The 25,670-nt window shown below is 43.7% G+C and overlaps 1 protein-coding gene across 5 annotated transcripts in view; it reads left to right on the top strand.

Annotated features, from left to right (window-relative positions):
* Positions 1 to 25,140, top strand: part of GRIN2B (glutamate ionotropic receptor NMDA type subunit 2B) — a 224,454-nt gene extending 199,314 nt beyond the window's left edge. For all 5 annotated transcript variants that reach the window (XM_021552888.4, XM_021552890.3, XM_021552889.4 and 2 more), the window contains 2 exons: positions 1,430 to 1,668; positions 3,479 to 25,140. In XM_021552888.4, coding sequence (XP_021408563.1) covers positions 1,430 to 1,668; positions 3,479 to 5,386 — 2,147 coding nt within the window. In that variant the 3' untranslated portion in view covers positions 5,387 to 25,140. The remainder of the gene's footprint in view (positions 1 to 1,429; positions 1,669 to 3,478) is intronic.
* The last annotated feature ends 530 nt before the right edge of the window (positions 25,141 to 25,670 follow it).

Below are 25,670 nucleotides of genomic sequence, written 5' to 3'. Positions count from 1 at the left end.
TTTATAGCTCTAGACAGAATCAATCCATGCAGAGTTTACAGAATTAAAGGATAAATATTTCTTAATGAAAGAGCTAGATCAGATTTTCCAAAACATAAGAAACCAAAACAAAACAAACAAAAAACCAAAAACCAAACCAAACCAAATCAAACCAAGCAAGGAAGAGCTTGAGACTCAGAAGCATATTTTGGAATGAGTTTTTAACAAGAACATTATAGTTACCTATAATGTTCTTATTAGTTCACCTCTTATTTACAGAGAAATTGCTAGTACTGACAAAAACTGTTCATGGGAAAAGTATTAGCAAGTATTTTCCTGTTTTTCCATTTCACATTACATTTTCCTGGGTCCTTTTTTATTAATAAATAAAATTCACTGGTTATTTTATTTATAAGTGTTCTTTTTCTCCCCTGAAATCTGAAAATAACATATGGTATTACAAATATGGAAAGAACATAACTTGGACATACTTCAGAAGGTTGGCCACCTGACACATAGATTGTTCTGTTTCTTAAAAAGCCTAGTATGTATTATTTCAGAGAAGGATATAAGTTCACCACAAAGCTTCAAAGACTCTGTTATGGCACTACTTAAATATATGGATTTTTTCCCCCTGCCACTGGACTGGAGATTGAAAATGTGAAAAACTAACTTTTCTAACAACATTAAACAATTTGTCATCCTGCAAAATTAGTTTGTTCTGAGTGTCTCAATATGTGCGTGTGTGTGTTTACCTCTCTATCACCCCTCATGAAAGTACCATAATGGTAGTAAGTGGTGTATGAAATTAGAGTACAGAACATTTGCTCGTAGCTGATATAAATTAGTAAAATTTTTGATTGGTCAAAGCCTTTGGAAGTGTTGAATTTGGAAAAAATTGAAGGGAAGAAAACCAAGTAAAAATACTGAATTTTGTTTTGGAACATTGCACCTGATTTTAATGAGCTATGGATATGATAGAAGCAAAAATTGATTGAAAGCAATCAATATTTTTATTCCAAGTTGGAAACGTATAATGTTTTCATCTAGAAGTGATTAATTTTTGTCTATCAGTCACTAATTTTTCCCTTCATTGACTTAATGGAAGTGGAAGTTTGTGAGGCCAGGTCTTCAGTCATGTGGTAGACAACTGTTTCAGGATCTCGGTGTAGACATCCAGCAAGTGTCATAGCTGTGTCCTGTGGTACAGCTTGTTATGGCTAATATCAGGCTTTGGAAAAATCCCGTTGACTTTCCTGTGACAAATGGACTCTTGCCCCCATCAGAAGGGCAGTCAGAATATTTTATGGATGTTGTAAATTTGGAAAAAGAATGTGGGGACTGGAAATTACATTAGATCAGCTTCTTGCTTTCAGTCTGCTCCAGTTTGAGCTCTTCAGCCACTGCAGGATTATCTAATCTGTTTCTTTCCTCCTGTCTGTCATTCTAGGGGAGATGGAGGAGCTAGAAGCTCTCTGGCTCACTGGCATTTGTCACAATGAGAAGAATGAGGTTATGAGCAGCCAGCTGGATATAGATAATATGGCAGGTGTCTTCTACATGTTGGGAGCAGCCATGGCCCTCAGTCTCATCACCTTCATCTGTGAGCATCTCTTCTACTGGCAATTCCGCCACTGCTTCATGGGTGTCTGCTCTGGCAAGCCCGGTGTGGTCTTCTCCATCAGCAGGGTGAGTGCCATTAACTGTCAGGGATGAACAGAGGCTTTATTTAGACAGTCCTAGGTACTGGAGATGGGAATATCCACCAAGACTGTCTAATACACAGGTGGCAGTCTGCACAGTGTCATCTTTGCACTGTTAATGTTGAAAAAACATGTTAGTTTTTTTTCGTGACATGTCTGCTCTCTGCTGGATTATGGTAAAGAAAATGGAAATTTCACATGGAGAGGAAAACACAGGAGAAGACAAGTTAACTGTTACTGTTTGCTCCCCGAAAATGAGTTGTGAGATGTAATCAAGTAATGATGGATAGTATGATTAGAAATTCAGGAGTTTTACATTGCCCTCTAAATTACAGCTTTTCAGCTGACCTTTTGTTAACTAGAAGTGTGCCTTCATTGACAGTCAGAAGTCCTTTACCGAAAGCCATGCCCTGAACTATGCAGAAATCTTTCTACAGAGTATGACCACATAAACTTAGCAATTGCTTTATGCAAATCTGCCTTAGGGTACAACATTTACATTTAAAACAGATTCTAGCCATTTCTGAGTCATCTTCTACTATTAGTGTTGCTAGCAGTTTCCCATTTTGAGCTTTATTTTCCTTCTTTCAAGCCACTGGTCCATTCTCCTAATCTATTCTGAAGTGAGGTCAAATCTTGGCATTTTTTAGCTCAGCTGATGTAGCAGAAGTTTCTTTGATTGTACAAGGAGTATATAATTGCTGCATAACATATTGAAGAGAAATTACAAAGCCTTTTGAATGCAAGGGCACAGCCTCTCTTTCTATATTGTTAGTTTCTAATGTGGTTTAGTCTGGAGATGAGATGGGGTGTTGTGTTTGGTGACCCTAAGATAAGAATAGATTATTTCATTCTGTGGTTATCTGTTAGACCTGGGCTAGGTTGGTGAAAGGTCTGAAAAATGTTAATCATCTGCTAGCTGCTGAGAAACCATGATAATGTGATGGTATCCATTTCACAATTGACATTAATCATCAGGCACCATGTGGTAGGTCAGGGAATAAAGGAGCCTCTTATGTTCTGTTCCTACAGATAGCCCTTGCAAACAGTCATGGGTGAAAGGAGCTTGTGGAGAATATGGAGAAATTTGGCCTTTCTCTCATTGAATTTGAGGTTGATTAGAGGACTTCTGCTTTCAGGGGTGTCAATTTAGAGCCTGTTATCACTGTTAAATTTAACAGAACGCAGTTAATAATTCTATTGTACCTCAGTAAACCACATGCAAAATACCTACATATCTATTAAAGAGTTCTGCTCTTTCTGTGTTTCCTTTTCTAATCTGTACTGGTGTTAAAGGTAGCTAAGTTTATGACAAATTAAGCTGTTCCCTTTAAAGTTATCTCCTGTGTCAGTGATTAACTGATGCCCAGATGATTTTCAGGGGCCAAAACAGACTTTCATCCTCTCATCCACACAGAATCATATGTCTTGATTCTTTTATTCCCAAGGATATTATTGTCCCCATTTGCAATTCTGTGTTATACCTACTAGACTTGACTAACTCTTACAGATGCAAGTAGGCATTCCTGCATCCTGGAGATACAACTTGAAACAGCAGAGGAAGAGGAATGGAGGGAAAAGAAAAATGTGAGGGTCAAGAAAAGAGGGTCAGAACAGCAAGGGTTGGTAGAGCATATCTGATTTTATTTGATTTGATTGTGCCTCATGATGTAAGGCTCATAGGCCCTGCTATCCCACAGGAACACGCTCTTGATGCACAGGATGCTTCCCAGTTCAGGTCCCCCTCTGTGTATTTTTTGCAGGACTGCTCACCTCCTTGCTTTCTCTCATTTCAGGGTATCTACAGCTGCATCCATGGCGTGGCCATTGAAGAACGCCAGTCAGCAATGAACTCCCCCACAGCAACTATGAACAACACCCATTCCAACATCCTCCGCCTGCTTCGGACAGCCAAGAACATGGCCAACCTGTCAGGGGTCAATGGCTCACCACAGAGTGCCCTGGACTTTATCCGCCGCGAGTCATCCGTCTATGATATCTCTGAGCACCGCCGCAGCTTCACCCACTCAGACTGCAAATCCTACAACAACCCCCCCTGTGAGGAGAACCTCTTTAGTGACTACATTAGTGAGGTGGAAAGGACCTTTGGCAATCTCCAGCTGAAGGACAGCAATGTGTACCAAGACCACTACCACCACCACCACCGCCCTCATAGCATTGGCAGCACCAGCTCCATTGACGGGCTCTATGACTGTGACAACCCGCCCTTCAACGCCCAGTCGCGCTCCATCGGGAAGAAGCCCTTGGACCTGGGACTGCCGCCGGCCAAGCACAGCCAGCTGGGTGACCTGTATGGCAAGTTCTCCTTCAAGGGTGACCGTTACGGGGGCAGTGGGACCCATGACGACCTGATCCGCTCAGATGTCTCTGACATTTCCACTCACACGGTCACCTATGGCAACATTGAGGGCAACGCAGCCAAGAGGCGGAAGCAGCAGTACAAGGACAGCCTGAAGAAGCGTCCAGCCTCCGCCAAGTCCCGGAGGGAATTTGATGAGATAGAGCTGGCCTACCGCCGGCGCCCGCCCCGCTCACCTGACCACAAGCGCTACTTCAGGGACAAGGAAGGGCTACGGGACTTCTATCTTGACCAGTTTCGGACCAAGGAGAACTCACCACACTGGGAACACGTGGACCTGACAGATATCTACAAAGAACGGGGAGATGAGTTTAAGCGTGACACGGGAGGAGGAGGGGGTGGATCCTGCACTAACAGGGCCCATCACAAGCATGGCTCAGGCGAGTTTGGTGGAGGCAATGAGCACAAGCATAGCGTTGTGAGTGGGGTCCCAGCGCCGTGGGAGAAGAACCTGACCAATCTAGACTGGGAAGACCGGAGCGGGGCTAATTTCTGCCGCAGTTGTCCTTCTAAGCTGCACAACTACACACCATCAACGGTGGGGCAGAACTCCACCCGCCAGGCCTGCATCCGCTGTGAGGCTTGCAAGAAAGCGGGCAACCTGTATGACATCAGTGAGGACAACTCGCTCCAAGAGCTGGACCAGCCGCCTGCCCCTGTGCCCGTGGCCACCAGTGCCACTTCCTCCTCCAAATATCCTCAGAGCCCTTCCAATTCTGCCTCTAAGGTGCAGAAGAAGAACCGCAACAAACTCCGCCGGCAGCACTCCTACGACACCTTTGTGGACCTGCAGAAGGATGACTCAGCCCTGGCCCCCCGCAGCGTCAGCCTCAAGGACAAGGGCCGCTTTTTGGAGGGGAGCCCCTACGCCCACATGTTTGAGATGCCAGCCAGTGAGACCACCTTTGCCAACAACAAGTCCTCAGTGCCCGCCACCAGCTACCACCACCACAACAACCCCGGCAGCAGTGGGGGCTACATGCTCAGCAAGTCACTCTACCCTGATCGGGTCACCCAAAACCCTTTCATCCCCACTTTTGGGGATGACCAATGCTTGCTCCACGGCAGCAAATCTTATTTCTTCAGGCAGCCTGTGGTGGCAGGAGGGCCCAAAGCCAGGCCAGACTTCCGAGCCATTGTCACCACCAACAAGCCGGTGGTCTCAGCCCTTCATGGGGCTGTGCCAGCCCGTTTCCAGAAGGACATCTGTATAGGGAACCAGTCCAACCCCTGTGTGCCTAACAACAAAAACCCCAGGGCTTTCAATGGCTCCAGCAACGGGCATGTTTATGAGAAACTCTCCAGTATTGAGTCTGATGTTTGAGTGAGAGGGGAAGAGCGTGGGGAGGGACTGGGGATGTATGTGGAGCATGGGAGGGTGGGGTGGGATCAATCCCATCAGCTACTCTCCTGAGTCGTCCTTGGTTTGTGGGGTACTGGAGTTGTGAGTAGTGCAGCACTGATGACAAGTGCCACCTCTTTGGTTTCCCCTCTTCCTCCTCCTTTCCCAAGCCTCCCGTTTTATCTCTTTTTCCATGTTCTCGCTCCTCCCATTCTCCTCCATTCCTGGCCATTGCACTTTACAGTGATGTCAGAGTTGGATATCCTTGCTTGTGGTTTCAGGAAGCAGAGAAAAAGGCAGGGAAGGGGCGTGCTGAGGAAGAGTAGCAGTGACTTTAGTGTTCACTTCTGCTGGCTCCCAGCAGGGAAAGGCATGTGCGCACACACCTATGTGTGTGTGTGACAGGAGGAGGCAGCAGCAGCAGTGTAATGGACATGCAAGAAAATATGCTTGCTCAGGCAACTGTTCCTAAAACTGCCTAGAAAAGAGTAGTGTTTGACGTGGAAAGTGAAGGGAGAATAACAAGACTAACTTGATGATGCACTTACATGTTAGCTATATTGAGGTTCTTGTTACATTATTTTGTGAAGACTATGGGGGTTTAGGGCTGAAATATATATATATATATATATATATATTTGCGTATATGCTGAGAAATTTTACGCTAAAATTTTGAATTGTCTGCTGGGGGGTGTGGAGGGAGGGAGGGAAGATTTGTCTGCAGGTCAGGCTAGTGGTTTCACTATGGCTGTTACAGTCATTGAATCTATGGCAGACCAGTGGGAGAAGAGAAAAGAAGCAGAGTATGAGTTTGAGCCTCCCTGACTCCAGGGCTGGTTTCCCAAACTCAGACAAAAGATGCTGGTTTGCACTGAAATGAGAAGGATTTGAGGAAAGAGGAACAGGGTTGGTATGTTAGCTGTGAGCTGCTCACTAGTTCTGACATTCTTCAAGGGTGGGAGCGGTATATAGTATGGGTTTGCCTATCTGCGAGTATATACAATAACTTTATACTTGAAATGTCTGTGAAGAAAGCAAATTAAACCCACTATCCTATGAGGTGTCAGGAGAACAAACACAGTAGAACAGAGCATAAGAGTAGGGAAAGGTGGGGAGTTTTTTCACCAAACCCATTTTGGCATGTCTTTTCAGGAAGAACTGGAGAGAAAGAAGGAGCTTAATCCTTCTGCTCTCTCTATACTTGGCCAGCAGATTGGAACAAAAAGAATAGGGTGCCCTGTACCAATGGTGGAAAGGAAAAAATAAATGCCATAGAAGGGTGCGTGTGATAGTGGTGGTGCTGGTGGACTGTTTCAATGCCTCCTTGCACATGTGAAAATGGGAGGAGGGTGTATGCACCCATGGGAAATACATGTGTATATTTACTATTGAATGTACAGAGGAAGTACACAGCTTGTCTTCCTGGGAAAGGATGTGCTTGAATAAATGCCAGAGAGCACAGAAACTTGTGCTGAAGACTGAAGATGTGAAAAGCTGAGATGTGTGTGTACGTGTGTGTGTGTGTGCCTCTGTGGAAGAGAGAGATACTAGCACAGGTGTAAAGCTGGAATAGCCTAGGGTTTCCCATCCCTGCAGTTGTAGTGACAGCTTTCCTGGTGCACTTAGTATCAATAAGAGTGTTTTTTCTTTTCATTGTATCATTTTAGATGCAAGCTAAAGGGAAAGGAGCAATGGTAGGAGTGAGAAGCTGAACACACCTATCATATGTCATCTATCTCCTGAGGTGGGGGTGTGGACCAGCCTCTCCCATCCTGAGAGATATGGCAAAATCTCTGTGGCTTATCCTGGGTCTCAATCACCATGGCTCACCAGATGAAGGGTTGAGAGAGTCCTGTGCTGAGAGCATGGGCATGCTGCTGAGGATTGACTCTGGAGGGAGATGGCAGCCCCGTCTTTGTGAGCCATATTTCTTGAGCTGAAAGCCACCTCTCTGACATTCCTCACCACACCATGGTTGATTTTATCTTATTGTTCTCTTTTTAAGCCAACAGAAGGCCTTTTATTTTTTTTTTTTTTTTAAGCTGAGGCAGGGGGGAGGGTGGGATTTACCTATAAAGTCAAAGTGTGTGAGGAGAGGATGGGCAGGGTTGGTGAGGGGAATATTTTCTTATATTTCACAGAGGAAATTAAGGAGGAAAGAGGGGAAGAGTCTTTGTGATGCCACACCCTAGTCTTTGGGGTAAGGGAGCTTCTTACTCTTTCCCTCTTCTCTCATTACAAGGACAAAAAGGAAAAGAAAAGAGAAAAAAAAAAAAAGAAACCAAACAAATTAACAGAGCGATCTGCAATCCAGAACACATGGCAGCTTGTCAGACACCTCTGATAGCAGCCACCAAGAAGGCGTTCCTTTCTTTTGTAAATATTTCTTTTTTATTGCGTTTTTGTATAAATTGGTGTTTCTCTTCTCGTGAATATTCAGGTCGTGGGGTGGGAGGGAGGGGAAGTTTGTTTCCATTCTGTTTGTTTTCTATGACTTTTCAGGCTGCATTTTTGGAAGCGGTTTACGCAGGTCGAGGCCGTATGAATGAGGAAAAAAAAAAGAGAGAGAGAGAGAAACCCATGTGTGTTGTGTTCCCCCGAGGCCCCCTGTATTGCCCTGTCACCTTTATCTTCATGAATGGAAGACGCCGGAACGTCACTTCAAGCCTTGCCAGCAGGGTTTCATGTTTTGATGGGAACACCCCCAATCCCTTTTTGCATATAAACTCTCTGTACCAGCATCTCTCTGTGGAGTTTGGGCCTCAAAGCACTACACTGTCTTGATAGTGGTGGGGTGAACCATCAAGTTGGCCACTCAGGTTGGACCATCATTTTGACATTAAGAGACTTCTCCAGTGCTACTTTGGTTTAGAAATCTTGGACCTGGGAAAGCTCGTGATAATTTCTGGTATTTCCTAAGGGCTTGGGGTTGGGAAGCTTGACAGCTGACAAGGGCAGCTAATCTCTTTGGTGGTTATCTTGGTACTTTTCCGTCCCTCCCCACCTGGAATGAGGAAACCTGGAGGGTGGCTCTGCAGGGAAATTAAGCTGAAAACAAACCAAAAAGAAGTTAATGGAACTTTTTTCAAATCTCTTCTTAAAGGTTCTGATTTTTGTGTTCCGGGTTGAAAGTTGGTTCGTATTTTCTCCGAACTGGTCTGTCCCTTGTTCCACTGATTGGCAAATGATAGTTTGCCAAAATCATTATCTAGTATTCTTACTGTTGTAGCACTGTTAACACTCTGAGTGCTCTGCAAATATTAACTGTGCCACAAACCACTCAAATGAATGCTCTAGGGCAACCAGAAAAGAAGAACTGGAAATTCTGGACTGAACCACTGGTCTAACCACAGGAGTCTGGTATTTTGCCTTCTCCCGTAATATATTAGGCCACGTGTCCATCAGGTTAATCCTTTCTCCTACAGATGATCTTTTCTGGTTGCTTTGTTTATTTTAGTTCTGACAGGTCAACAAGTTTTTGGGACAGAGATGAAGGGGAAGGGGTGGGAGGGGGGAGGGTATAATTCATAATCAAGAAAATAAATCAATGATGTTATTAAACTCTGATTATATATTTAGAATTTTAGATTTGGTGTATTTTCATTGTAAGTATTCAAGTGAATCAAACAGGTAATATTAGCAGCAGGTGTTGTCTATACTAGAAAACCACCCATGTGCTGTTTATTACCTGTCCAGAAAAGAATGGGATTTCATACCAGAGCCTGACAAAACTCCACATCCCCTGCCTTACCATTTCTCTCTCTCTGCTGTAGAAACACAAGTATTTTATGGGGCAGTGGCTGGGAACATTTCCTCTCTCTGAAGTTTTCTGCACATAAGAATACTAAGCAAAAACCGTTGTGTCCTCTACAGTCGGTGACCTCTACTGATTATTTGCAGACAGCCTCCCAGGAAAGAATAGGCACCTTTGGCAATGTTTCTGACATTTACCTCCTCACTTCTAGCCAGAGGCATGGCTCTCTGAGAGGTATTTTCATGAGCCATGTTCTTTTGAAGTGGTACTGGAGTGTATGTACTCAGCTGAAGGAGGATGTCTATGAAGGAGATGGAGGAAATATGCAAAAAATATCAGAAATGTGCCATACACAGTAGAAAGTAACTGGCAGGTAGAACTTGCAGCCATGGATCTCCACATCATAAACCTTGTTGGAGTATTCACACCAGCTTTTTACTGTAGTGCAACACAACACAGGCTGGTGTACTAGTTCTCTGTCTCCCATCATGCCTCCCAGTGAGGGCAGTATCAGAGCTTGCAATGTCACATCCTAAGTAAGCAAGAAAAGCTGCAGTCAGAACTTGTTGTCAGTTGAGACAATGAAGCACACCGTCCCCACCTCAGCAACAGCAACAACAAAAAATCACATTCTCTCTGAAATCCAGCATGCATTGTCAGAGCTCTCCAGGTGAGAACCCCAGTGGGTTCAAAATGCTCAGCAATATCAAAGTATGAACTTTGCCTGTAGGGAACTGGTACTTCAATTTCCAGCATACTGGGGGAGGAAGGTTCCTTTGTGACGCTGCAAAGGATTTGATGGAGGGGTTAAAAGTTGCCAGGATGGGTCTCTTCTTCAGCAATGTCTGCTGATGTTGAGCTCCTCACTCTGAAAAGACACTAGCATCCATCTTGAATAGTGCCCATTTGTACATTTAGATCAGGTTGTTGCTCACAGCAAAATTGCTAGCAAAAGAGAGAGGGGGAGACAAAGAATTAATATGATGGTGGTGACAGGTTGGAGTGATCAGAGATACCTCAGGGATCTTCATAGGCAAGTCTTTGCTTTAGAGCTTTCTATCAAATATGGCATATCCTCCCACCTCCATTGCTTATCAACAGATGGAAGCAAGCCTGGGAACACAGCCAATGATCAGACTTAGGCCTTTCACACATCCTCCACTCCAGTCAAGCAACCTTTGATGAGCCCTTCTCTTGGAGAAGGGTGGGAGGTTGCACTTCCCCACATATTTTTGGTTGCCAAAAAGAAAGGGAAAATGGAAGTGATAAAGATCAGGAGCGTTGATGAAAGGACTTTGTGCTGACCCTCTGTGCCCTTGCTCTGTGGAATTACACTTCATCCTTTCTTCTCTGTCCAAGCTGGCAAAGGGTGGGGTCCAGTTATGCTTCCTTTCTGTGGCATATGCCTGGTCACCACAGGAGTCCCTGGGAGCTGTGTGCAAGAAAGGAACCAAGTTGCTGGCAACAAATGGGGACAGACTCCGAGCCACGATCCCCATCTGCACCCACTCTTTCCCATAAGTGCTTCCCTGCTGCTGAACACACCTGACGTGTCCACCTGGAGCACACCTACCATGCTGCTGGATGCTGCAGGTAGTTACATTGAGATAGTAACTAGTGGGACCTGATTGTTGTCCCCACAAGGGCTTATTTTCAATTTGCAGCCAAATAGATTTCCAAGCCATAGACCCTTGCTGCATTTACCTACACTTCCCTGTGGCTTCCTCTCTCCTCCCCCATCAAAGGCAAATCGGGGTGCCGAGTGTCTCACTGGCAATATAAACACTATTGCTTTATTTTCATCATGGGCCCTCTGGACCTCCCTGGGGCTGACTGCAGACAAACCTGGGTGTCTGCCACTAGAACGGCAACAACAAAAACCACTTTGCAATTGGCTTTCTTTTTTTTTCTCCGTTTCTTGAGATTCCTCAAATTCCTCTCCTAGCTATGTCATTTGAGTGAATTCTGGCACCCTTCTGCCATTGCTGACAACAAAACTGACACAGCATAAACTTGCTTGTGTATAGAAAAAGACAGTGAAACGATATTGCAGAGAGCAAGACTCATGTCTGCCAATGTCAAGGGTACAATCCCCTGAGTGCTGAGGTAAAGAAGGATCTCTGTGATGTGTTAGTAGTTCAGATATCTTAACCTGCTGGCTTCCTGACATTAAAGATTCACAGGCAATGAAGCACTGGTATACACTCCAACAGGTCAGAAAATAATTCCATGCTGTGGAACAGGGGTTCCTCTGGGCACGCATGCACATACAAGACATACTGGGGAAGTGAGACATACATGAACAAACCAGAGACAGCAGGAAGCTGTGAGGTTTGCATGCCTGTATGTGTACACACACACACACACACACACACACACACACACACGACACAGAGTACATTGCAGTACACTTAATGACTCTGTCCCACAACACATTTTTGCCAAGTAGGAACAGTGTGACCTTTCCTAATGTTCTGCTGGTAGTTATTTGATTTATGTATTCACTTCATGACTTTTACATCATCTGCTTTCTTGACTGCAGCATTACTGTGTAAATACATGTGTATATATGTACAGAAACTAGCTCAAGCAATTATATTCAGGTTGGGAAAAGGGTGGGTTTTATATCTGTACAGTATTTCCTTATTAAATAATGGCATGGGGGGGGTTGGGAAAGTTAAGTTCTAAATTGTGGTTTTATTGGTCTGTGGTGTTTGAAGTTGTTTCAGTGGTTGCTTTTGCTGGTTTGGAAAGTTTATCTGGATGTTATATGTGTGTGCCAAGAAAGGGTCCCCAGAGAGGGGAGGTTTGGGATTGGTAAGGGGTGGTGGGTAGCAGAGGGTGTTAATAATTTCCTGTAATAAAAGCCGTGTTGATTGCTAGGGACTGTTTGTGTGAGGCACAAGGCTGTTTCCTTCTCTATGTGCTTTGCTCTTTGATTACTTCCTCCTCCCTGGTCCCCATTGTCTTCTCCCTGGGATGTCAGCAGGATACATTTGTTACAGTGGATTACAGGGACCTCTCTATGGGCCTTCCTCTCCTGGTCAACCCTTCCTTTTCCCTCTTCTTGTGGTCTTTCCAGTACCAGTGAAAGGGGAGGGAGCATTGTCTCAGACCCTCTGTGCCATCCTTGACCACTTTTATTTCCTCTGCTCTTTGTCCTTCCTCTTAGCAGAACCTCATTTTCAGGTGTTTTGATCTCTCCAGCAGCTTACTGCTTCATCTCCCTGGCCTCTTATCTACTTTCCCATCTTACACCAATTCTTCAATTTCATCTCAATGCCTCTTCCCTCAGAATTACTTATGTTAGCTGTTTCCCCACTCTCCTTCTCTTATTGCTCTTATTTTTCTCCTGTTTCTCTGTTGTCTTCATCAGCCTGTGCAATGCTGTGTAGAAGATGAGTGAAGGGCAGGCATCTACTTCTCTCCTGGAAAATTCTAGCCATGACCAGATTTTTAAAAGATTATATTTTGTAGCTATTTTTGACTTCTCTGTCATGTTCACTGAGCTAGTGTTCTGTTCTTGCACACTCAAGAAATCATCAGCATGGTAAGTTTGCCCATGCAAGCGAGCAGTGAAATTGTATTTTCCGAGAAAGCCCAGAGAAAGAACATAATTTCTGTATTTGATGGCTGACTGATACATTTATAGCAGGGAGAGATACAGTTTTTATCCACTTCAGGTTGACCCATATCAGGATCAGTACCGTTTCTTTGCTTTTACTCTATGTGAATAAAGCAAGGCTGCTGGAGAGAAGTATGCTATCTTTTAAGAGCACAGGGCACTTCACTTATTGCCTAAAGGCTTCTAAAGACCTATGTGAAGTTCTGCTGTGTTGCAGACCTGGTACGCCTGGTAGTATTTGGTCCTTTTCTGTCTGACAAATCAGTATAAGCTGGTACTTGGCATTATCTGCTAGGGTTTGTGGTCTGATGTCATAGCAGTAAGGAGAGTGATATGATGGTGAATAAGCATGGAGAGAGCCAACGTGAGACTGGTAGAGGCTTTAGGCAGATGCCAAGACATCTCTTTGTGACAATTGCATTGTTTCTTAATGAATATACATCAACCCACCTGGCACTGGCTGCTTATCTCTGAAGACACCAGGATCTGCTGGCCACAGTCTGAGAAAGGGCGTCAGCCTCTGTGTGTGTAGTGCAGTTGTATGGAAGTACACAGGCAGTGCAGGGAGCAATGCAAAGGGTCAGCATGGCCAAAGGTTATTCAGAGCAGCAGTCTTCTCCCAGCTGCAGCTAACTCTTGCTCAACCTGACATTCCATTGCAAGCTTGTGTTTCTGATTTCTGGGTGAGAAACCCACCACAGGCTCCTGGGAATGGATCTCTGCTTACAGGTGTGAGGAGGGTAGTCAGGCTTCTGATGTACCCTTGCTATGATGTTGGCATAACTGTCTCAGCATGTTCCACGGAGGTCTGTGTACCGGTGAATACATGGCTACAAATTCCTGTAAGTCTGGGAGGAGGTGTATGTTTGTACATTCCAGTGACTCCTGGCAGAACTCTAAACATAAGGGGAGTTGGAAATGCTGGCCCGTTTAGTGCAAAAGTACAGCATAAAGGCAACATTTGCAGGGTGTCCAGAGAGAATGCTTCCATTACATGAGACTTCTCTCTAGGTCCTTGGTCACTTGGATGGTAAGTCCCATGTCAACTGGAAAAAGGTGATACCTGTCTCTGAAAAGACAAAAATCAGTCAAAGGGATAAGACTCAAGTTTTGTACTTTCTCCCTCTGCTTTCCTTCCAGGTCTTGGAGACAAATTCATCTTCACAGGCAGCTAAACTCCTGTGAAATTCAAGGAGCTTTTGGAAAAGCTACTTAGGGGTTTAGATGCCTGGAATGGCTTTTTTGGATTCTCTTCCTTGTGTGGGCCTCTTCCTGCACTGTATTTTGCCAGGATTCATCTCCCAGGAACCTACCATGCTTGAACATAGCTTAGAGGAGTTCCCTCTGCTTGGGATCACCATGTGTATGCTGCATGCCTGTTGCTACTTGTCTGTATTTTTTGCACGTGTCTATTATGGGGAGCAGGGGTGGGTTCATGTTGGTATGTGTATTTATGCAGCCTGCACACATTTGTATGTGTGGTGCCACTGTGCGTGTTCTTAGGTGTTTGTATGCATGTGTTTGAGCTGAGACAAAAGTGATGGGAGCTGTATGATGCTAAAGCCAGATGATGGTAGGTACCTGCAGGTAAATTGGCAACCCTCTTGTTCCTTCCTGGTACACCCTGGTATGGTTGCTTTTTTTCGGATTCCAGGGGACCAGCTCTGAATCAGTGATGAGGCTGGGATGCAGGCCCTATAGAGGGTTTGACTACAGCATCAGAAACCCATTCCATGTGTTCATTCACTTCTGTGCTTCATCTGCTGTGCCACATTTCCAAACCATTGTGCCACACTCATTACCTACTTTGGCCTTAACTGGTAGGTGGAACAGGAAGACACACACTGACTGGTAAGGACTTTTAGGAGAGATCTGGTCAATCTAATCTGTGACTGTAACAAGAGACTCCCTTGCTATTCATTTTGCTGCCTCCTAGGGCGATACAAGCACTTAAATTCAGCTTGCAAGAAAACACTAGCCCATCCTTTCTTGCTCTTGTGTCAGATAGACACACAAAAAAGCTGAGCTGAGGTGAATTGGTCTCCCATCCCATTACCTGGAAGAACATCACTTTTGCTGCTTGGAGCTTGCAAATCCCACACTCTGGAGAAGTTCCATTTCTCCAGAGGGGACAGGGAATAGGGAGAGTAGAAGAGAGTAGACTTTCTGCCATTCTCCATCCCATTCATTTCCAGGAGAGATCACAAGAGTGCTAGCACCAGAGAGGATGACCTGCTGGGAGGGCCCTACAGCAACTGGGACAGCACTTTAACTGGCCAAACTGCTGAACAAGACACTGCTGTCCTCTGTCAGCAGCCAGAGAAGACAATCAGGACCCAATGAAGAGATGCCATGATTAGTCAGATAAGGAAGGAGCAACATTTAGGGGCTGGGGCACTCATCATTTAGCCTATCTTAAGTCTGCTTAACCAGCTCTTTAGTGCTGGTGTCACTGGGCCTCTTTGATGGTTTCTTTTTCTTCATATATATGAAATGTGAGAGAATAATCTGTGGACTCCAATGAGTCATTTTATCGGACCACTTCCATCCACTTCCTCTGCTTTCTTCCATGTCTAGCTGCTCTTTCCTCTTCATCAAATTGTATCCTGTACTCTGCCAGGTTTGTCTTTTATGGAAGAGAAGATATATGTGTGTGAATGCTTGTACATGTGCGTGTGTGTATTTTAGATATTATTGCTATTATCTACATGCTATACACCTAAAAAATCCTAGCAAGCTGGAGCCTTCAAGAGGTGCTGTAGGAAATGACCTTTCCACTGGACGGCAGTCAGTGTGGAGGTTAGCACAGAAAGCTGCTAGCTTTGGAGGCCTCTTTGCCTGTCTGGTTGCTTTTCCTATCTTTGGAGCAGGCTGTCTCTCACCAGAGGTCAGAAACAGAGCAAACTGCTCTTTTTAGCTTTGCATTTTCAAAATTTCTAACATGGGGGGGAAAAGGTTTATTGTTTAGCTGTTGATTTATTTTGTATGTTTGTTTGTTTGTTTGTTTGTTTACACAGTCCTTTTAGTGGGCGCAGGGAGGTGTTTTCAGCAATACAACTTTCCGAGACCTCAGTTCTGTGCGGTTCTTTTTTGTATGGTTCAGCTGTATTTGGGGTCTTTCCCTTGTACATGTTTTTCCTGAATGGCAAGGCTATCTTGGAATGTCTCTTTGCCAGTGACCAAAGCACCATCTGTAATTGGAGGTGAGGCCTGGTACATAGTGGGGGCAGCAGCCTTTCAGGAAGTAGCTTTTCAATGACTTCCCTATGGAGTCACAGAAGACAAAATTTTTAATTGTTGCACAAGTGGGCTTTGGAGATTTTTGTTGTGGGGTTTTCTTTTGGTTTTGTTTTTTTTTTTTTTTTTTTTTTTCTGGGGGGGGGACTCCCTCTCTTTTCTTCCTTTTAAAATTTCTCTGTTTTTCCCTTAAAAAATGTTAAAATGTTTCTCCAGTGATCTTTGGCCATTGCACCAAAGGCTGCTGCAAGGCAGGGAGCCTGTCTGACCCTTGGGTCCTGCCCTTCTGAAGCCATGCAAGGTTGTCCAAATGAGGATGGAATTGGCAGTTTCCATGACCATTCTTGGGACAAGACCCCTGTAGCAGAGGGGCCTGACCCAAAGGGAATGGTCATCCACAGATGATCATCCTCTAATATGTGTGGGTTGTGGACCAGGCTGGAGGGCAGGCAGGGAAAGATGGTTCACTGACCCCTGCACAGTCCTTCCCACACTGGAGCAGGAGCCAGGCATGTAGGTCTGCAACAGGGACAAATGAATGACCCTGAATGGGCCAGAAGTCTTCAGCCTTGCCTCTCCTAACCTATTTGCAAGTGGGTAGGAATGACTCTCATCTTGGACAACATCATTCAGGGCTGATCAGAGTCCCACAGACCATGAAGTAGGAATTAAAGGTGGTGCATGGGCAGCTGGCCAGCTCTCAATATCATGACACCTAAGGGAAAACCCAGCACCTTCATCCTTTGGCACTTGGAAGTGGCTGAGGACAGCAGTGGAGGACTGTTGTGTCTACTAGGGTTGGGGCAGGTAGCGTCTCTAGACCTGGCACAGGTCAACTTCAGCTGTATTTGCTTTCTAACTAATGTACATTTACTTTGGAGAGCACCTTTGATAAGCTCAGTCTATCAACCAAAAGAAAAATACTCACCTCTAGTCTAAGTCTTCTACTGCCCAACACTGCTACCTCCTCTTCTCTTGAGCTGTTGGTACCTTGTGATGAACCTGGCCACCCATCAGGCTGTTGAACACAGCAGATATATCCTGTCCCCTTCTGAGACCATCTTTGCCTAAATTTTGCCTCCTCTTCGTACCCTTTTTGCATGCATATGTGCACACACACACACAGACACACACACACACACAGACACACACACACACACACACGCCCACCTCCAGCCACTTCACTGGTGAAAATCAGAGCCACAGAGACATGAGTGCCAAATGACTTTTTATTTCTCAAGTAAATTATATAAAAAGTTTTGTTATTTTTCTTCTTTTTTTTTACATATGCAAATGTAAAAGGGAACCGACAGTGAATTGGTGGTGGCGAGAGGAAATGGGATGTTTTGTAACCCTAGCTGCAGTAAAAAAAAAAAAAAGAAATAAAAATACATTAAAAATATTTAAAAAACACAAAAAGGAAAAAAAAACTTGAACTATTTTGGAAATATTGTGAATAATTTTTTGATATAAAAAATAATTTTTATGTAGCATGAAAACCACCAAAATAAAATGATCAAGAATAAAAGCTGTGCAAAGGGTGTTTTTGTTTAGTTATTGAGGGACAAAGAAGGAAGAGAGAAGCGTGGTGTATGAGAGAGGGATACTGCAGTCATGGCTTTTACTGTGAGATTCACAGTACATAATGTTTTTCTTCAGTCTTGGTATTCAGTCTTGGTAGCTGGAATCTTGTGATTATGTAAAAAAAGAAGAAAAAACCACAACTCATTCTATATGAAAAGATCTTTTATATCTCTGATTGCTGGGAAGAAACCCTTGAAAATACGAACAGAATGAATCCCAAGGACTCAAAAAACCAAAAGGCAATTTTAAAAATGGCCATGAATTGGTTTTGAGGGTTGCATTCATCGTGATTTTTTCTTCTTGATTTAAGATTGTTGAGTAGTTGAGGTATCAATAGTAGGAGGCAGGTACAAAGGAGGTGAGACATTAATGAAGGACTGAAAAAATTCTTTATTTTGTAGTGTGAATTATAGGAGTTAAACCAGGGGCTCTTCACATTTCCTTCTGAGCAAGAGAATAAGCTAGTGTCCTTTTGCAGGACAGATTGGTGCCATTCTTCACTCCTTAAAAAAATTTTACTCCTCCCCACCAGTTTATTAAAGGAAGCAGATTGCCTCTCCAAATTCCAGACAAAACAGTAGGTCGTCTCAGCATTCCAGACCCTCTTAGAAATGATGGCTGTGATTCTCTGCTCCCCTGAAGGAGGTGAGGTTATCAGTGCTCTTTATCTCCACTGAGGGCTCTGATTTCAGGTGCTGGAGCACTGCATTGCCTTTGAGCAGGTGCTAGCACTCACTCCACCCTGCTGTGGATCATGGTGGTTCCTCAGCACATGCTGTGAATTCTTCTTGCTTGGAAGACAGGAGATGCTGGTTTCAGGAATGGTCAAGGAAAATTGGTAGGTTGCTCTGTTCATTCTGCCTTGAAGGTATTCCACATGCCTGAGTGAATCAGATCTCCTGGAAATGAATTTCAGCTTCACTCCCTCATGCTCCCATCTCCAACACAATCATTACAACATTGCCCTGCCTGCTAGCAGGGGACCTTCTCTATTGCTTCTGTCCTTTTTGTCTGGGTGTCTTCTACACTCTAGACTGGAAGAGGCAAATTGCGTACTATATAGCTTAAAATAAGGTATTAAATAAATTGTGTTCAGCACTGACTGACAAGCCTGAAAAACAGTGAAGTCTCAATATCAACTTAGGCCACATCTCTAGCAGTGTGTTAGGAAAAAGAATCCTGGATAAAAATCTTGTCTTGTGCTCAAGTCAGTATAGACTTGGGTGAAGTTGATAAGGAGGACCTGAAGACAATGATGGTGTAGATCAACTAGACTGGTGGGTTCTTGAGTTCTGAACCAGGTATGAAAGGGGATCCATGGGAACATTACCTCTTGGTGGAAAAAAGAGGGAGAGTCCTGCTAGCATAAAAAATACCAAATACTGAAGCATCTTCTTGGCCTCTGTGGGTCTTTGTTAGCCTGTCTCTCCCTGTTGCTAATCCCTATGCCATGCCATCTGTGATTGCTTTTTGACTCCTACAGGGACGAAGAGATTTTGTCTGCTTTATGAAGCTCTTCTCATTATTAGTTACAAATCTAGGCTGTCTCTCCAATGATTATCTGGCTATTTACCATTCTTCCCACTTGTTCTGTCTGCTAGTCCCATCCTTTTTGCCCTTGTGACCTCCTGCCCTTGCATGTTAAGAAAAAGGGCTCTTGCTCCTTTATAGGAGACTCCTTTGTGTTGTTAAGTGATTAATAAGGGCAAAGAAGTCATTACACATTCACAAAAATTAGGGGTATTGTTCATCTCACTTTGCTTCAGTCCCTGTAGATTCCACTTGCTTCCTTACAAAGAATATGGTATCTTCCACCTGTGATCATTTTGCACTAGCTCTGCATTTCTTACTGGTGGACCCATAAAGTGGAACAAAGTTAAGGCAGATGCTTGGCTAGTGCTCTGAAGATTCAGGTTTCCAAGCATAATGTCTCAGACTCTGGAACCAGGGCTGTGGCAACATGCTTTGCTGGAAGTTCAGCCAAGGGCCATTCTACTCCAGCCTGTGTGCTCGCTCACCTTCACTTCCCTGGAATGAAGCAGCAGGCTTATCTTCCCTTAGACCCACAGGACCTAATGACAAAAGTGGAACAGCTTTCATTTTGCTCACCTTGTCTCTGCACCAAACTGCTCAGATATCAGGTCTTTCAGGTCAACATTCAACCATGCCAGAAGGAGGACAGAACTCCTTCCAGTACATATGTACAGCAAAGGCAGGAATCTGGAGGTCTGGAGCGTGTAAACCTTGGATACTCTTGAAATGTGTCTGTCTTTCTTAACGAGTGCTGCTGGGTTTGTTTGCCCTCATAGATTATTTGTTTGACTACCAGGAAGCCAAGATTATGTCAGCAAAAAACAGCTATTCAATGTGTCTTTTTGACATTTGAACAAGGGACTAGGATTGTAGTTACAGGAAAGGCATTTGCAAAGGGGTATTTCCCATACCTGGGGAAGATAATCTGATGTTCTTTACTTATTGAAGCAAACAATTAGGCTTCTTTTAGGCCTTTCACATGTAAGGACTTTTCCATGTAATGAAGTCACTTCCCCATGTTCTGGTCCTTTCCTGCACACTGATACTCCTTTTTCAGCTCTGGAGACTGAACCTTGATGTGTTAAGATACTGGTAAAAGCATCTTATTTTGAATGAAAAAGAGTTAGTTGTAATGAACCAGCCACTTTGTCTAACTTTGCAGCTTCACGTTGCTTAGGAACTAACTGTTCGGATATTCTTCCTCCTCAAGCCACTTCAGGGTTCTCTCTGTGCTGCAGTGACAACTGAGTTTGCTGTCCCTGCTGACCTTCCCCATTTTACATGCAGGAAATAAGGGTTTCATGGCCGCTTTCTTGTCTGAGGCATTAGATTAAAACTGGAGCAGCATGATGCTTTGGAGCTGTCTCTGTGGCTCTTTGATTAGTTATCCTTGCTGAGAAGACAAGACACGGACGCCTGCCAGCTGCAAGGTGAAGCTTTGGGTAAGCGCTTGCCCTTGGGCAGGGGCCGCGCACTGGAATGCTGAGTGACTTACACCGTGTGCTCACCACTCCTTCAAGGCTTCGTGTGTAGACTTGCATCAAAGCAGAAAAGAAGGAATTGGTTCTTCCTTCTCCATTTTCCCAGCTCCCAAGGGAAAATTTCCTGGAAAGGAGAAAGAGAAGGTTCTTGCCTCACTTGGAAACTCTGACTTGTCTCTCCATGTAGAGCATTGTTTTGCAGGGGTAGAATAAGGCAGATTTTTGACTGGTGCTCAAACACAGTCTCTGCACAAGTTTCTACTTGTTTTTTGGTTTTTTGGGGTTTTTTGGGTTTGTTTTTGTTTTTGTTTTGGTTTTGTGTTTTTAATTGTTTGTTGGTTTTTTGTTTTTTTTTTTTTTTTGAGGGAATAGACTAGTTCCTGCCACAGAGGGCAGGGTCAATTTCTCTGCCACCTTGGTCTCAAGGGATGAGCCCTGAGTCCAGAGTCTTCATCACTTAACACTTGTTTGGCTCTGTTCAAGATCCCCTACTACACATCCTGGACCTAGAGCACCCCAGGCAACCCCAAATGTAAGCCATTAGCACTGTGTGTCGGGAAGAAATAAACAGTTAATGATTTTGCCATGTTTGCATCATGTAGGGAAGGATTTTTAGAAGCACACAAGAAATTTATTAAATCAAAACACATCTTATTGAAAACCAATTGTGCTTAGATGCTTGGATGTCTTTAGAAATTTCCATTACAGAAGCTAGAAATGTTTATTCTTTTAAAAAATCTCTTTATGAAGGGGCTGGAGTATTTAATACTGAGATAAATTAATTGAGTTCTCCTAAGCCTAAATTATTGTGATATTAATCTCAACTAACAACTAATCCTGGAGGATGCCCTGGGTTGAGCTGAGGATATGAGGATCCCTTGAGAAGATGCAAAAGTTCCCTCCGCTGTAGCACTTGTCACTGAGGGGGAAGTAGGTAGTATGTGGGACAGGATTTCATCAGAAAGGTATGCTTGGGGATGCACATCAAATGCAAGCAGTGACTGGTGGCTTCAGGGGTAATTTTGTGTTGATCAAAATGACTCCCCCTCTCCTAACAACACTATTGCTGTGGAGTTGGACCTTATCAGTACCAGTCATTAATTTGGGAAGCAGCAAGTAAAATGAAATGCTGTGCCAGCAGGGTGAAACCCTGACATAAAATTGATCAAAACCATTTAAGTCTTTTTTTCTGACAAGATTTGTATGTTTGATGCTTCACTCTGCCACGGTCCTTAGTTCAAAGAGTTTGCAATTTTGACGCTAAACTAAAATACATTAATATTAGCATTTACATTAACAAATAAATTGATAGATGCCATAGTTTACATATATTATGCAAATGTCCTGAAATCTTGCATGCACTTGCATCTAATTTTATTAAGGTTAAATGAGACATACATTTTGTAGGGGAAATAATTGAGGCATCCAGACATGATAAGCCAGGTGACTTGGTATAACTTGTATGAACAGCGATAAAGACTAGGAGCAGAGGAAAAGGACATCTGGCATTTTCATTTGGAAAAGTCTTATGTTTGTGGTTGCAATGCTTTCTTTGGAGAAAGCATTGTAGTAATTTTCTGGGATGCAGTCAGAAGTAGTAGGAAGTTTGTGCTGGGAGACTTGATTTGGGATGTTGACAGATCTCAACCTGAAGGGCCAATCAGGGTCTCAGCCTGTTGGTTTGGGAGTTTTTTTGTTTCTTTTCAAGATTTGAGAGAGATACACTCATCTCTGCAGCACTGTGCACATCCACCCAATTGAGATTCCCCCCATGCTCTAAAGTGATTAGGTTTTCCTACACAGGCAGGGGAAGAGTGAAGAGGAGAATCTGTGACCAGGAGCAAGACACAAGACCCCAGAGTCGCCACTTCAGTACCTGGAAGGATGTTTTCTTCTTACACTTCTGGAAATCATAAAGGGATGACAGCATGCCCAGGGCAATTGACTTCTGCTTCAGGTGAGTTTGGTGAGAAATCTTGCTATTCTGGCAAGTGCTCTTGTTTTCCAGCTTCATTCCACTTCTTCAACTGGGCAAAGCCTTGAGGATGCTGTAACTTATCCCAGACTTGGACAAAGAGAACTTGAACCACAAATTGTGATTGCTTCAATTAGCTCTACTTTTACAGGTAGCACAGGAAAGTGCATGTATGGACCTAATCCAGAGAGGTGCTGAACTGTAAATACTCTCTGAGGATGTGTACAGTACATGGGGCTCAGCCTCTGCTGCCAGCTTGACCTAATTTCTCTCAGCTGAAGCTCTACTAGGATTCAAAATACAACTAATTTCCTTTCTTTGGAAACTTGCACATCAAGGTCTTACTGTACTCCTCACAAGTAGTCTCAAGCATCCCTTTGCTGCTTTTGTCAGGCTGCTACAAATTTTCAGCGTTTACAGGGAGACTGTCAAAATATTGTATAGAAAATAATTTCCTTTTTTTGGTTCCACCAGTGTGCAGTAACACCTCAGACTGTCACATTGGAGAAGCTTCATCAAGAACCTCTTTGTATCATGCAAAGTGCTCATTCAGCTTGGCAACTCTTCATGAATTTCATCCAAGACATCCTGGTCTGTTTGAATAGTGAATTAACTTTCTGGCCAACTACTTCTTGGGCATTGCTTTCAAACCTTGAAGGATGGTTTGAAGTGCAAACAAACATGCAACTGGACAGAGGTTGACCCAGCTTCCTTTTGTTTTCAAAAGTCTAGGATGATAAAGCCAGCTTTCCTAGGGTTATGGGTCAGCTTAGTTCAATTTGCAGCCTAATTAATTGCTCCAGAATTGTAGATCTGTCTTGCCAAAATCTCTTTAAATTATGCATACTCCTACTTACACAGTCACTGCCACTCTTCAAATATTCAAGCGTTCCTTACATTTTGGATGGTTTACTCTCTCTGGGGAGGAGGCAGTTTTTTAAAGATAAAGTAGAGTTTACATGACTTGCAGCAAACAGCAATTTGAGTTCTCAAGAACATGTTGCTTGGACATGTAGATTTTACTCATTTGCATTTTAAGGGCACATGTGACACACAACACTGCTTTCTCATCCAGTAACATTATCATCTAGTAACATTAAGTTAACAGTTAATGTCAAGTTTTTATTAACATTTACAAGCACTTTGGGAGATTAATTTGTTTACTTGCATTATGCAAAACTGATTTAAGATCATGGTCTGCATTTACACACATTTACATAGTGTTTCCTGATGAATATATTATAATACACACAAATCATGTGGAAATTGCAGGCTCACATCTGCAGCATAAACTTCATTTTCTGTCATGTAAAATTTGACTTGTCTGGCAGACCTTTTCCAGCAGGTTGCAGCTGAAGTCAGAATATTGTAAAGAGAGAAGGAAGAATTGGGATCTGAGGTGGATTTTCTGTGAAGTCTTTCCACAGTGCCTGTTACTTGCCAGTGCCCTGCAGTAATGAAACAGAAGGAGAGGGTGCCAAGGTTAGTTGGCAGCAGGATGAGTCTCATGTAATGGAACCTATGGACCTGGAGTTAGGCTCCTGTGAACACACAGTTTAGCTGAGCACTCAGTGACTTTAGACTGGGAGTGAAATGGGTGAGCAGCAAAAGTAGCTGGTGGGAGGGAAAGGGGCATCAACCATTGCTGCCTGTCATGCATCCATGTGAAGGGGCTCAGCTGGGTGCAGCGGAGACCCCTGAGGTACTTCTTCTTCTCCTTGTAATACCTTTGGATGGAGACGTCCAGGTTTGGCTGGCTGGCAGGGGAAGACAAGGGAGGGTGTGGGGAGAAGGGCAGCGATGAACACCGAGCTCCTGTGTGGGGCTGGGACAGGATCCAGAAAGGCAGCACCTTGCGCTGAACACGGGGCAAGGGGACACAGGGGACACTTCCCCAGTGTAGCGTCTTCCTAAGGGAAAGCGCAGTCGAACTCAGGCTTGCCTCACCTCTCCGAGGCCCTAATCCTACAATCTTTTCTCCGCCTGTCACAACCTCATTCTCCTCTTTCCTACGCCCTCACCCTCCTCCGGTTCTTCTTTCTGTAAATAACTCTTTCTGATTTTGGACAAGCAGGGATCAAGAGATTCTGGAGGGGGGTGGGGAAGACACTTGTTTTGGTTGTTTTTTTTCCCTTTCTCTCTTGAATTTTGGGTGTTTGAACTTGAAAAAATAATATCTATAAATATAAAAATATATGTATTTAAGCAAATGGATTTCCTGGAAAATTATGAAAGGAGTTAATTTTTTTTCCCTCTGATTTCTCTTGTTTCTCATGGGGGTTTGTTTCTGGGGAAGAGGGTTTTTGTGAACTGTTGAGATTTCCAGTTCAGCATTGTTTAAAGGATGTGGAGAAAAAAAAAAAAGAAAAAAAAAAAAAAGAAAAATCAACAAAAGCATTAAAACCTTTGTGATGTACAAAACCTGTAAATAGTAAAAGATACTTTCTCTTTTCTAACAACAAATTATTTCTGTCACTTTATATTCGAAAATAAAGAAATGTACCACAGAATATCAGGGTTAAAAAATTGGAACCCATAATCAGAATATTTTCCTTGTCGTCTTCGTTCATTTTGTTCTTATCTTGGAAAATGCCTGGGAATTTTGCTGCATGAGTGATGTTTTAAAAGTCTGAAATGGTGATGAGTTGAAATTAGGATGAAAATGTTACTTGAGAGGGGCTCTTGCCCTGGTGTCCACTATTAGCCCTGGGTTGAGGCTACATTCTTGGGGTTGGATGATGAGAGTGAGTGGATGAAGGAGCCTGATCATATTCATGAAACACAAATGATATTGAGGCAGAGACAGGAATGGGAGATAGTCTCAATGGGTTGAATCTCCCTTTATACTGCCTGAAAATATTTCTGGGGGTTGCATGATGAAAGTCATGCAACACGCAGAAAAAAGTTGCTGATATCACTGCTAACCAACCTGCAAGACTTCGGAGATATCTTGAACCCCTCTTGTCAGCCAGCAAGAGACAAGGCTTTGGCACATAGTTTATGTAAAACAAAGCCCAGACCGAGACTATAGAGGAGTGGGAAAGACAGGGGTGGCAAAGATGGTAGGGAAGTCTTCA

This window comes from Lonchura striata, chromosome 1A (assembly GCF_050655825.1).
Source record: "Lonchura striata isolate lonStrDom1 chromosome 1A, ASM5065582v1, whole genome shotgun sequence".
In the NCBI taxonomy this organism is placed as follows: Eukaryota; Metazoa; Chordata; class Aves; order Passeriformes; family Estrildidae; genus Lonchura; species Lonchura striata.
Note: the sequence above shows the minus strand (reverse complement) of the source record. Positions and strands in the feature narration are given on the sequence as shown.